We start from the raw sequence: 13,567 nt of genomic DNA, 5'->3' as shown, positions 1-13,567 counted from the left end.
ACGATGATTCTCCACTTCACTCTGAAATTATTTGAACTTTTCAAATGTTTCATACTTGTGTTTCATCAAGTAGATATACCCATACCTACTCAAATCATCTGTGAAGGTTAGAAAATAACGAACCCGCCGCGTGCCTTAACACTCATCGGACCGCATACATCGGTATGTATTATTTCCAATAAGTTATTAGCTCGCTCCATTGTTCCGGGGAGGAGAGTTTAGTCATATTGCCCATGAGGCATGGTTCGCAAGTATGAAATGATTCATAATCAAGTGATTCCAAAAATCCATCTGCATGGAGTTTCTTCATGCGCTTTACACCAATATGACCTAAACGGAGTGCCACAAGTATGTTGCACTATCATTATCAACTTTGCATCTTTTGGCATCAATATTATGAACATGTGTATCACTACAATCGAGATTCAATAAAACACTCCCCTTGGGTGTATGACCACAGAAGGTTTTATTCATGTAAATAGAACAACAATTATTCTCTGACTTAAATGAATAACCGTATTGCTATAAATATTATCTAATCATATTCATGCTTAACGCAAACACCAAATAACATTTATTATAGGTTCAACACTAATCCCGAAGGTAGAGGGAGTGTGCGATGGTGATCGTATCAACCTTATAATTACTTCCAACACACATCGTCACTTCGCTCTTAACTAGTCTCTGTTCATTCTGCAACTCTTGTTTCAAGTTACTAATCTCAGGAACTGAACCGGTATCAAATACCCAGGGGTTGCTATGAACACTAGTAAATTACACATCAATAACATGTATATTATAGATACCTTTGTTCACATTGCCATCCTTCTTATCCGCCAAGTATTTGGGGTAGTTCCGCCTCCAGTGACCATTTCCTTTGCTGTAGAAGCACTCAATTTCAGGCTTGGGTCTAGCTTTGGGCTTCTTGATGTTCCGTGTCTTTCCCTTGCTCTTTTACTTGAAACTAGTGGTCTTGTCAACCATCAACACTTGATGCTCTTTCTTGATTTCTACCTTCATCGATTTCAGCATCGCGAAGTGCTCGGGAATCATTTTCATCATCCCTTGCATATTATAGTTCATCACAAAGTTCTTGTAGCTTGGTGATAGTGACTAAAGAACTCTGTCAATCACTATCTTATCTGGAAGATTAACTCCCACTTGATTCAAGCGATTGTAGTACCCAGACATTCTGAGAACATGGTCACTGGCTGAGCTATTCTCCTCCATCTTGTAGGCAAAGTACTTGTCAGAGGTCTCATACCTCTCGACACGGGCCTGAGCCTGAAATACCAATTTTCAGTTCTTGGGACATCTTATATGCTTCATGGTGTTCAAAACATTTTTGAAGTCCCGGTTCTAAGCCGTAAAGCATGGTGCACTAAACTATTAAGTAGTCATCATATCAAGCTTGCCAAACGTTCATAATGTCTGCATCTGCTCGTGCAATAGGTATGTCACCTAGCGGTGCATCAAGGACATAATTCTTCTGTGCAGCAAATGAGGATAATCCTCAGATCACGAACCTAGTCCGCATCATTGCTACTATCATATTTCAACTTAGTTTTCTCTAGGAGCATATCAAAAATATGGGAGCTAAAACGCGAGCTATTGATCTACAACATAGATTTGCAAAACTATCAAGACTAAGTTCATGATAAATTAAGTTCAATTAATCAAATTACTAATGAACTCCCACTTAAATAGACATCCATCAAGTCATCTAAGTGATACATGATCAAAATCAACTAACCCATGTCCGATCATCATGTGGGATGGGGTAGTCATCAATGGTGAACATCTCTATGTTGATCATATCTAGTATATGATTCACGTTCGACCTTTTGGTCTCCAGTGTTCCGAGGCCATGTCTGTACATGCTAGGCTCATCAAGTTTAACCCAAGTATTCCGCATGTGCAAAATTGTCTTGCACCCGTTGTATGTGAACGTAGAGTCTATCACACCCGATCATCACGTGGTGTCTCAACACGACGAACAGTAGCAACACTGCATACTTGGGGAGAACACTTTTACCTTGAAATTTAGTTAAGGCATCATCTTATAATGCTACCGTCGTACTAAGCAAAATAAGATGCATAAAAGATAAACATCACATGCAATCAAAATATGTGACATGATATGGCCATCATCATCTTGTGCTTTTGATCTCCATCTCCAAAGCATCGTCATGATCTCCATCGTCACCGGCTCGACACCTTGATCTCCATCGTTGCATCGTGGTCGTTTCGCCAAGTATTGCTTCTACAACTATTGCTAACGCATAGTGATAAAGTAAATCAATTTCATGGCGTTTGCATTTCATACAATAAAGAGACAACCATAAGGCTCCTGCCGGTTGCCGATAACTTTTACAAAACATGATCATCTCATACAATAATGTATATCACATCACAACATGCCCTGCAAAAACAAGTTAGACGTCCTCTACTTTGTTGCTGCAAGTTGTACGTGGCTGCTACGGGCTTCTAGTAAGAACCGTTCTTACCTATGCATCAAACCACAATGGTGTTTCGTCAAGTTTGTTGTTTTAACCTTCTTCAAGGACCGGCCGCGGTCAAATTCGATTCAACTAAAGTAGGAGAAACAAACACCCGCCAGCCACCTTTATGCAAAACTAGTTGCATGTCTGTCGGTGGAACCGGTCTCATGTGCGTGGACATGTAAGGTTGGTCCGAGCCGCTTCATCCCACAATACCGCCGAATCAAAATAAGACATTGGTGGTAAGTAGTATGACTATCACCGCCCACAACTCTTTGTGTTCTACTCATGCTTATCATCTATGCATAAACCTGGCTCTGATACCACTGTTGGAAAATGTTGCATGGAAAACAAAAAAAATTCTACGCACACGCAATGATCTATCCATGGAGATGCATAGCAACGAGGGGGAGAGTGTGTCTACATACCCTCATAGACCGTAAGCGGAAGCGTTTCTCAATGCGGTTGATGTAGTCGAACTTCTTCGCGCTTCAACCGATCAAGTACCGAATGCACGACACCTCCTTGTTCTGCACACGTTCAGCTCCGTGACGTCCCTCGCCTTCTTGATCCAGCAAGACATTGAGGTAGTAGATGAGTTCCGTCAGCACGACAGCGTGGTGGCGGTGATGGTGAAGTGATCCTCGCAGGGCTTCGCCTAAGCACTATGAAAATGTGACCGAGGGTGTAAAGGGGGCGCCGCACACGGCTAGGAAATTGTCTGGTGTGTGCTAGGGGCGCCCCCCACATATATATAGGTGGGAGGGAGAGGGGAGAGGCTAGGAGGCGCCCCAAGTAGGATCGAATCCTACTTGGGTTCCTCCTAGGCCGACCGCCCCCTTCATTATTTACTGGAGGGGGAAGGAAAGAGGAGGGAGGAGGGAAGGAAGGGGGAGGCTGAATCCCCCCTTCCTTCTCCCTTCCCCTCTTTCCTTCTCCTTTGATTCTGCCCATAAGCGCACCAGCCCCTTGTGGGTGGTGCGTTTCCCCTCTTGGCCCATAAGGCCCATATCTTTTGCCGGGGGTGCCCGGAATCCCTTCCGGTGACCCGATATGTACCCGGTACCCCCCAGAACACTTCCGGTGTCCAAATACTATCGTTCTATATATCAATCTTTACCTCTCGACCATTTCGAGACTCCTCGTCATGTCCGTGATCTCATCCGGGACTCCAAACAACATTCGGTCACCAAATCACATAACTCATATAATATAATATCATCATCGAACGTTAAGCGTGCGGACCCTACGGGTTCGAGAACTATGTAGACATGACCGAGACACCTCTCCAGTCAATAACCAATAGCAGAACCTGGATGCCCATATTGGCTCCTACATATTCTGTGAAGAACTTTATCGGTCAAACCGTTATGACAACATACGTTATTCCCTTTGTCCATCGGTATGTTACTTGCCGAGATTCGATCGTCGATATCTTCATACCTAGTTCAATCTCGTTACCGGCAAGTCTCTTTACTCGTTCCGTAATACATCACCTCGTGAGTAACTCCTTAGTCATTTGCTTGCAAGCTTATGATGTGTATTACCGAGAGGGCCCAGAGATACCTCTCCGATACTCAGAGTGACAAATCCTAATCTCGATCTATGCCAACTCAACAAACACCTTCGGAGATACCTGTAGAGCACCTTTATAATTACCCAGTTATGTTGTGACATTTAATCGCACACAAGGCATTCCTCCGGTATCCGGGAGTTGCATAATCTCATAGTCGAAGGAATATGTATTTGACATGAAGAAAGCAATAGCAATAAAACTGAACGATCATTACGCTAAGCTAACAGATGGGTCTTGTCCATCACATCATTCTCCTAATGATGTGATCCCATTATCAAATGACAACTCATGTCAATGGTTAGGAAACCTTAACCATCTTTGATCAACGAGCTAGTCTAGTAGAGGCTCACTAGGGACACGGTGTTTGTTTATGTATTCACACATGTATTAAGGTTTCCGATCAATACAATTCTAGCATGAATAATAAACCTTTATCATGAATAAGGAAATATAAAATAACAACTTTATTATTGCCTCTAGGGGATATTTCCTTCATACACATGTCAGTCATATGTAGTTTCCTTACACTTCTACTCCTATTAACATGTCCAATGTTCTTGTTTCTCCTGACTTAGTCATAAACCTTGTCTTTGTTCGTCGCCTTGCTCGTGAGAATCCTATTACTATTGAATTTCACGATGTTGGCTTTTCTGTGAAGGACACCCGTACACGGATGGTACTCCACCGATGTGATAGCCCCGACAAGCTCTACCCGGTGCATCCTTCCGCTGCCACCCGTCCAGCCAGTCTCGCCGCTAGCGTTGATCTTTGACACGCCCGTCTTGGTCATCCCAACTCCACCGTTTTGCGTCAGATTCTTCAGAGTTTTTCATTCTCATGTAATAAGGTTGACAACCACACTAGTGAGGCCTGCCGTCTCGGCAAGCACGTTCGTGTTCCCTTTAGAGAGTCTACCAACATTTCCACTTTTCTGTTTTAGTTATTGCATAGTGATGTTTGGACGTCCCCGGTTGCAAGCAACACGGGTTATCTATCCTATTTGGTGATATTGGATGATTTTTCTCATTATGTGTGGACATTTCCTCTTCATCGCAAGTCCGACGCTCTTGCCACACTCACCACTTTTTACTCCTACGTCACCACACAGTTTGGTCATCCTATCCTTGCCCTACAAACTAACAACGGAAAAGAGTTTGACAACGTTGTCGTCCGTAACCTCCTCACTTCTCACGGCACCATCTTTCGCCACACTTGTCCTTACACTTCCCAACAAAATGGCGGCGCCGAATGCGTCATTCACACTCTTAACGACTGCGTCCGCACATTGCTCTTCCACTCCAACTTGCCTCCTCGGTTCTGGCTGGACGCTCTTGCCATCGCCAGCCTCCTCATTAACATCCGTCCGTGTGGCCCTCGCTGGAACTATGCTCCTCACCAGCTCCTCTTCGGTGCGGCTCCATCTTATGATGGCTTCGCATCTTCGGGTGCCTCTATTATCCTAGCACCGCCTCCACCACTCCTCACAAACTCGCTCCCCGGCCAGCTCCTTGCATCTCTCTCGGTTACCCTCCCAACACCAAAGGTTACCGGTGCTATGATCCAGTGTCCCACCGTGTTTATACATGGCGGCACGTGTACTTTGATGAGCTAGTGTTCCCATTTCAGTAGATACCATCCCTCCCGACGCAGTCCTCGATGACTCCCGTGGCGCGGCTCGCCCCTGCCACCACCTACGGCGAGTCGCCCCCTTCACCGAGCCGTGCCCCAGCCCTGGCCCTGCCTGCGCGCCCCACGCCATCGGGTCCGGCCACCCCCTCCAGCAGTGCCTCGGGTGAGGCCGCCCCCTCGGGCGCCCCCGCCGACTCGTCCTTGGGCACCCCCTCGGGTGCCCCCGTGAGCACTCCCGTTGCCGCGGGCCCTGGCGCCTCCTCGGGTGTCCCCGCCACGGACCCCACGGAGTCATCGGAGACCGGCTCGACCTCCTGCTTGCCGGTCTCTCCTTCGGCTCCGCAGGCGGTGGCTGCACCCCTCACCGGTGTGGTCACTAGGGCTCGGACTGGGATGTTTCGTCTGAGCACTCGCTACACCTCCGACGAGTACGCGTGTGTCGCGTCTACCTCGGCCCCGTCCCCGCTGCTACCTCTGCTCGCGCTGCCTTTCGGGATCCGAACTGGCTTGCTGCGATGCGTGCGGAGTTCGACGCTCTGCAGCGCAAACGTACGTGGCAGCTTGTCCCGCGGCCTCCCCGCGCCAATGTTATCACTGGCAAGTGGGTCTTCCGCCACAAGACTCACCCCGATGGTTCCCTCGAGCGCTATAAGGCGCGGTGGGTGGTGTGCGGCTTTCGACAGCGCCGGCGTGAACTTCACCGACACCTTTGCCCTGGTTGTAAAACCGGGCACGATTCGCGCCGTTCTTCAACTGGCTGTCTCTCTCCAACTGGTTGTCTCTCGCACTTGGCCTGTTCACCAGCTCGACGTGTCCAATGCCTTCTTGCATGGTCACCTCGACGAGCAGGTGTTCTGTCAGCAGCCCACTGGTTTTGTCAACGCCGCCTATCCGGACCACGTGTGCTTGCTCTCCCGTTCTCTTTATGGGTTGAAGCAGGCACCTCGGGCCTGGTACCAGCGGATCATGGCCTTCCTTCAGCAGCAGGGGTTCCGGTCCACATGGTTCGATGCCTTCCTGTTTGTTTATCACCAGGGCGCCGCTACTCCGTACCTTCTCCTGTACGTCGACGGCATCATCCTAACTGCGTCCTCGTCGGCGCTACTTCAGCCGATCACCACTCGCCTTGGCACTGATTTCTCCCTCAAGGACTTGGGGGCTCTCCACTACTTCCTCGGCATCGAGGTCGTTCGCCGTGCCACTGGCTTCTTTCTGTATCAGCAGAAATACGCCTATGAGCTTCTGGAGCGAGCCGGCATGCTTAACTACATGCCTGCTTCCATGCCTGTCGACATGAAGGCTAAGGTGCCCGCCGTCGAGGGATCTCCGGTGTCCGACGCTCCCTTGTACCGCTCCATCATCGGTGCTCTTCAGTACCTCACGCTGACACGGCCGGATATTCAGTATGTTGTTCAGCAGGTGTGCCTCCACATGCATGCCCCTCGTGACACCCACTGGGCTCTGGTGAAACGTATCCTCCGGTACATACGTGGCACCACGGCTATGGGTCTCACCCTGACGGCATCCCCCGACACCAGCCTCGTCGCCTACTCCGACGCCGACTGGGCTAGGTGTCCCGACACTCGGCGCTCCACTTCCGGCTACTGTGTCTACCTCAGGCCCTCTCTGATTTCGTGGTCGTCTAAACGACAACGCACGGTCTCACAATCGAGCACCGGGGCCGAGTACAGGGTGGTGGCCAACACCGTCGCGGAGTGCTCCTGGCTACGACAACTTCTTCAGGAGTTGCTATGTGAGGTTCCCAAGGCCACGCTTGTCTACTGTGACAACGTCTCTGCGGTCTACCTCGTTGCCAACCCTGTTCATCATCGTCGGACAAAGCATATTGAGCTCAACATCCACTTCGTTCGGGAGCATGTCGCACTTGGTCGTATTCGAGTTTTGCATGTGCCCACCGATCAGCAGTTTGCCGATGTTATGACGAAGGGACTACCTACCTCGACTTTCGAGGCCTTTCGGTCTAGGTGTAGGTCTGGGTTTTGTATGCCGCACCTGTAGTGTCTCTCTCCCTCTGTATTTATGTGTATCTTGGGAGACAAGACACCGGTCGCACCCCTTGTACCTATATATGTGCCTAGTGCACGATCAATGAGAATATCGCTGCACACAATCCCTCTCTTCCAAACTTACAAGGTGGACCAAAGGACGGAACAAAGAACCTTATGTCTTTATCAGATTAGAGTACTGAGGGGTCAAGTTGTATAGATAATATGAATATTCAGATTAATAATACGAGAAGCGAAACTAAAAATACATAAATTTATTGTATTAGATTATTGTATAGTTATGTTTATTGAATATAAGTAGCATAATAAATCGAAAGAATGTTTTCAAATCATGGTTGCATGTTGACAAGACCCTCTTTCCATACATGGTTGCTTGTTAGGTGTCATTTTTGCATGTTAACAGAAATAAGTTATTGTTTATCACATATTTAATTATACAAAATATCCCCGCAAAGAGAATTTATACAAGATATAGCAGAGACACCGAAAACTGAAGTGATTGAGGCATGAGCTTCTTTTTCTAAATCAGTTTACTTCTATATTGATTATGTCTTTTCATATGAAACTCCCAGCATCATTTGGGTAAATTGGGTGTGATAGTAGAGCATGCATGACGCATGCAAAAAGGGAGGCAAAGGACAAGGAGGGATGCTATCTGAGTGTCCCTCCTTTGCTCTTGTTCATTGAGGTAATAGCACCAGCAGTCCCAGAACTTGCACAAGATGTGATGATCTGGTCCAAAACTTGCAAAAGGCAACTATTGAGTCCCACAACTTGCAGCCAATGTGCAAATCTAGTCCTAGCCAATCGTAGCACGACAAGTGGAGCCTAGTCAGCACAGCCGGTCAGCGCAACGCACTTTGCATTTACCCCCTGGCCTATTCACTAATGAACCCGCACTGCACCGCACTTTTCACGTGAATTTATTGGGTCTCACTCCCCTCGACCAATCATTCGTCGCCCTCTCCACCCCTGTACGTGACCGGCCAACGAGAGGCCGTGCTGGCTGCGCTCGTCGCCCTCGCCCCCAATGGCGTCGTCGCCGGACTTCACCGGCGGTGTGCAGCCACCGCCTACCGCGCACCAAGTTCGGTCGTTCGGTGTCAACCCTCCGGATTATGGTTAGTCGTCTCATCCTCTCTGCTCTATTCTCCTCTCTGCTCGATGTCAACCCTCTCGGTTGGTTTTCTCCTCCCCGTTGGATCGCCCTGCTCTGAGCTCGTTTGAGTCACATTGGTTGGTAGTTCGTGGTTGTAGTGGTTCTCGCGACGTCACGCTGGTCTTCGGGTAGTCGATTGTAGTCTAGGGTTTTGGTTGAAATTGGGGATTTTAGGAAGAACCTAGGGTTCTTGTTTTGAATGTTTTCTGGCCAGACTTAAGGTTCATGGAGTACATACTGTTTTGCAAATACATGCCAATTTGGCCTAGGGTTTGTGCGTAGGGGGCAGCATCTGCAGTGTAAAATGTCTGAACTTTATTTGGCCAATGTAGGGCAGGGCTTGAGATAAGTAGTGGATTGAAGCTTACTTTGTACGTTAGCCATGCTAACTTAGTTTGTTACTGCTTTTATTGAGTTCATTTGCAAGCTATAGTTAACTGAATTTATTCTGTTAACTGAATTCAGTTGGAAGTTTCAGTTATCTGAAAAAATTCAGTTAGCTCAGTTTCTGAAGATAGCTGAATTTTTTGTTCAGTGACTTGAAGATGCAGTTAAATGTATTTATTCAGTCATCTTTTTTTATGCTTGTGCTTACATTCTGCACTGTGTGGTTGTAGTTTGTGATTCAGCAATGGGACTCAGTGTGGACACCCCCTTCTTCACATTAGAACTGGAGCATGGTGGAATATTCTGTGGACCAATAAATAACTTGGAGTACTATAATCCTTAACTGGAGGTGCTTGACTATGTTGATGCAGGCACATTCTCATATGCAGTCATTGAAGAGCACCTGCTATGGTTGGGATATCCTGTCAATGAGCACATCATTTATTGGTGCATGCCTGACAAAACAGTTTCAGATGGTATGCTGAGAATCAGAGGTGATGAGGATGTGAAGCAAATGATAACTGCCAGTGCTCAGCATAAGGTTCTTGCAATCATGGTTGATCATTCAGATTTCATCAGCAATTTCAGGAAAGATTTGATATGTACAGTGGGATCAGTTGAGAATCCTGTCAGAGTGGTAAACCCAAATGCTGTTGCAGCCAGTTCTCACAGCATCATCTCAATCAATGATGAAGATCCAATTTCAGAGTTTGCAGCACATGAGACAGAAGCAGACATCTTGCAGGCTAATGTTGCAGAAGAAGAGCTTTTGCTTACTGATGTTGCACAAGGAGAGCAGTTGCTGTTTGATGTTGCAGTAGAAGAGCAACTGCTGACTGATTTTGCTGAAGAAGATCACTTGCTGACTGATTTTGCTGAAGAAGATCACTTGCTGACTAGTTTTGCTGAAGAAGATCACTTGCTAACTGATGTTGCAGAAGATGTGGTGCTTTCAGATTCAGATTTCAGTGACAGTGATTATGACATAGATGATGGAGATGATGATCTTTATGAAGAGAACATTGACTTTGATGTTGATGAAGAAGCTGAGCAAGAGGAGGAAGAGGTGGAACCTGAGTATGAACTTGATGATGAAGATTTGAATCTGTCAAGAGAAGAAGAAGAAGAGCAACTGATGTACAAGTTCAAAGCTTTAAATTCCAAGGTGGACATCAAAAACCCTGTATTTAAAGTAGGGATGGTCTTTGTTGATGTGGTTGAGCTGAGGAAAGCTATTACTGCATATTCAATAAGGAACAGAGTGCAAATCAAAAAGTTGAAAATGACAAGATCAGATTTCATGCAATTTGTCAGAGTGATTGCCCATGGCTGCTTAAGGCTGGCAATGACAACAGGACAGGAGGATTTGTCATCAAGGCCTACTATGGAGATCATATGTGTCAGAAGAAGTGGAGGTTGAAGGACATGACAGCAAAATTCCTTTGCAACTATTTCATAGATGAGTTCAGAGATGACTAGAAGATGTCACTTGGAACATTTTCAAGAAAAATAACAAAGGAGTTTAATTGCACCCCTAATAGATGGAAGCTAGCTAGGGCTAGGACAGCAGCACTGAAGGAGATCCATGGTGATGAAGAAGAGCAATTCAGTAGACTTTGGGATTATGGACATGAATTAAGACAGAAGAACCCTGGCTCAACTTTTTTGCTGACAACTGGATTGGTCAGAAATACAAAATTTCCAATGGGCAGAAAATGTTTGAAAACACTGTATTGGTCATATGATGCCTGTAAGAGAGGGTGGCTTAAGGGCTGCAGGCCAATTATCTTCATAGATGGTTGTCATATGAAAACTAGGTTTAAAGGTGTGCTGCTTAGTGCAATTGGCATTGATCCTAATGACTGTATTTACCCCATTGCTATGGGCTGGGTGGAAGTAGAATGCACAAGTTCTTGGGAGTGGTTTCTCACAACTTTGAAAGATGATCTGAACATCACCAACAGTGCTCCTTTCACACTTATGAGTGACAAGCAGAAAGGTCTGATAAATGCTGTCCACAAAGTTTGGCCAGATGCAGAGCACATGTTTTGTGTGAGGCATATTTACCAAAATTTCAATGAGAAGCACAAAGGAGAGGTACTGAAGCAAGACTTGTGGGCCATTGCCAGATCACCAAACAAGTTGAAGTGGAGAGAGAACTGTGAAAAAATGGATGGTCACAGCTCAGCTGCTTTCCACTGGACTGAAAGACTTGAGTGAAAAACTTGGTGCAAAGCATTCTTCAGTGAATTTCCAAAATGTGACATCCTCCTGAACAATAACTCTGAAGTTTTTAACAGTTATATCCTTGATGGTAGAGAAATGCTAGTGCTAAGCGTGCTTGAGTACATTTTTTACAAGATAATGCACAGGATGGTGAGTAAGCAAAGAGAAGCTATAGAAAAGTGGGCAGGGCAGAGAATATGCCCAAAGATCAAGAAGAAATTGGACAAGAACACTGAATTTGCTGCTAACTGCCATGTATCTGAAGCTAGCCAACAGATGTTCAGAGTTCAGTCAAGTAACAATAGCTACACAGTTGATCTTGGTTTGTACACATGTGATTGCAGGAGATGGCAGTTGTCTGGAGTACCATGTGGGCATTCTATAGCTTGTTGCAGGGAGGAGAGGATTGACCCAGAGACATTGGTACATGAGTGCTACACTGTCAGGACATATCTGAAAGCATATGGATACACTCTTGTCCCTCTAGCAGACCCAAATGTGTGGGAGGTACAGAATGCTTATAAGGTGTATCCACCTGTGTTTACAAAACAGTTGGGAAGACCCAAGAAAAACAGGAAGAAGACTCCTGAGGAGAAGATGAAGAATGGTGTAAGGGTTTTGAACAAGAAAGGTGTTACAATGCACTGCTCAACTTGTGGTAGAGCTGATCACAACAGGAAGGGGCACGAGAAGGGGCTTAATTTGCCACTTTTTGATGGCAAATATTGGCATTAATTGCCTTTTTTGTAACTAACTATTATGAGGGTAAACTAGGGATATCTGAATGTTTGATGGGCCATGAATGTTGGTTGTCAAAGCAGCAAGTTTGCAGTCTAATGCATTTATGAAAATGTGCTAGTTACAGTTCCTTGTGGTGTCTGAAATGAACATTGCTGCTTTTTAACTGAAATGAACATTGCTAGTTACAGTTCCTTGTGATATCTGAAGATGCAGTTATCTACACATTCAGATATCTGAAGATGCAGTTAACTGAAATGAACATTGCTGCTTTTTAACTGAAATGAACATTATTGCTGTTGTTAACTAATTTTTTTTCCCAAAAAATGGTTGTCCTGGGGATCGAACCCAGGACCCTTTGTTTGATAGGCTGAGCTCTATGCCAGTGCGCTAATACTAGTGATCTGCTAAATACTCATTGCAACATCGCCTTTAGTGACATAAACTGTACATGCTGCTCAGAGCGGTGCCGTTCGCTCTTCCATTCCTATTAAGAGGCCACCACCCACCACCCACCGCCCCCACTCACCACTACCGTTTCACGACGCCTCGGGCTCTACGCTCCCCACCTCCCACTCCACCAGAGAAGAAAACCCTCGCCGGCCATCTTGACGCCGCCGCTGACGCCATGGACAACCACCCTGCATGGCAGAGGATGGTCGACGAGCTGGCAGGCGACGACGAGGTCACGCGGCGGAGCTCCAGGAGATAGGCCGATGGTTCCCCAGCGTCGACATGCTTAGGAACCACGCGCGGGGCCTCATCGACCAGATGACCGACGACGAGAAGAGGCGCGCTCTCGTGGACGGCGCACGTACCCCTCCGGCCAACATCCTCCGCTTCGCAATGGCGGAGACGCGCTCCGACGATCCGAGGCAGCGCGCGCGTTGGTGGATGTACACGTCCGCCACCACGCCGCGGCCGCAGTCGGATCCGTCGCGCGTGTGGTCGTGGATGCAGCATGTCCACGATGTGGTTCTGGCCCTGCCTGCGCCGGTGCCCCTCATGCACATCGACGACGACGACGTCTCTCTGTCGTCCGACTCGGAGTACTGCAAGGTGGGCTCCGACAATGACTCGGGCTACAGAGGGGATTTTCACTCCTCTGCGTCGTATGCCTCGTCTAGCGAGGAGGAGGTGTTCGTCGTTGTCCTGTCGGACGACGAGGAAGAGGAGGAGGAGGACGAGATCCAGATGATGGTGACAGTCCACAACGCCAATGAGGGCGACAGAGACCTCCCGATTGACGTGGAGGTGCTCCCAGGTGTGCCTGACATCGTCAAGCAGGAGGTGATGGATGAGGCAGAAGAGGAGAAGGTGGCAG

General features: G+C 47.1%; 1 protein-coding gene across 1 annotated transcript; it reads left to right on the top strand.

Annotated features, from left to right (window-relative positions):
- The first annotated feature begins 11,652 nt into the window (after positions 1-11,652).
- LOC109782461 (uncharacterized) lies at positions 11,653-12,240 on the top strand. The gene has a single exon (XM_020341081.1). It carries the CDS (start codon positions 11,653-11,655, stop codon positions 12,238-12,240), a length of 588 nt encoding a protein of 195 aa, XP_020196670.1.
- The last annotated feature ends 1,327 nt before the right edge of the window (positions 12,241-13,567 follow it).

The sequence above is a fragment of the Aegilops tauschii genome, chromosome 2, assembly GCF_002575655.3.
Source record: "Aegilops tauschii subsp. strangulata cultivar AL8/78 chromosome 2, Aet v6.0, whole genome shotgun sequence".
NCBI classification, from domain to species: Eukaryota; Viridiplantae; Streptophyta; class Magnoliopsida; order Poales; family Poaceae; genus Aegilops; species Aegilops tauschii.
Note: the sequence above shows the minus strand (reverse complement) of the source record. Positions and strands in the feature narration are given on the sequence as shown.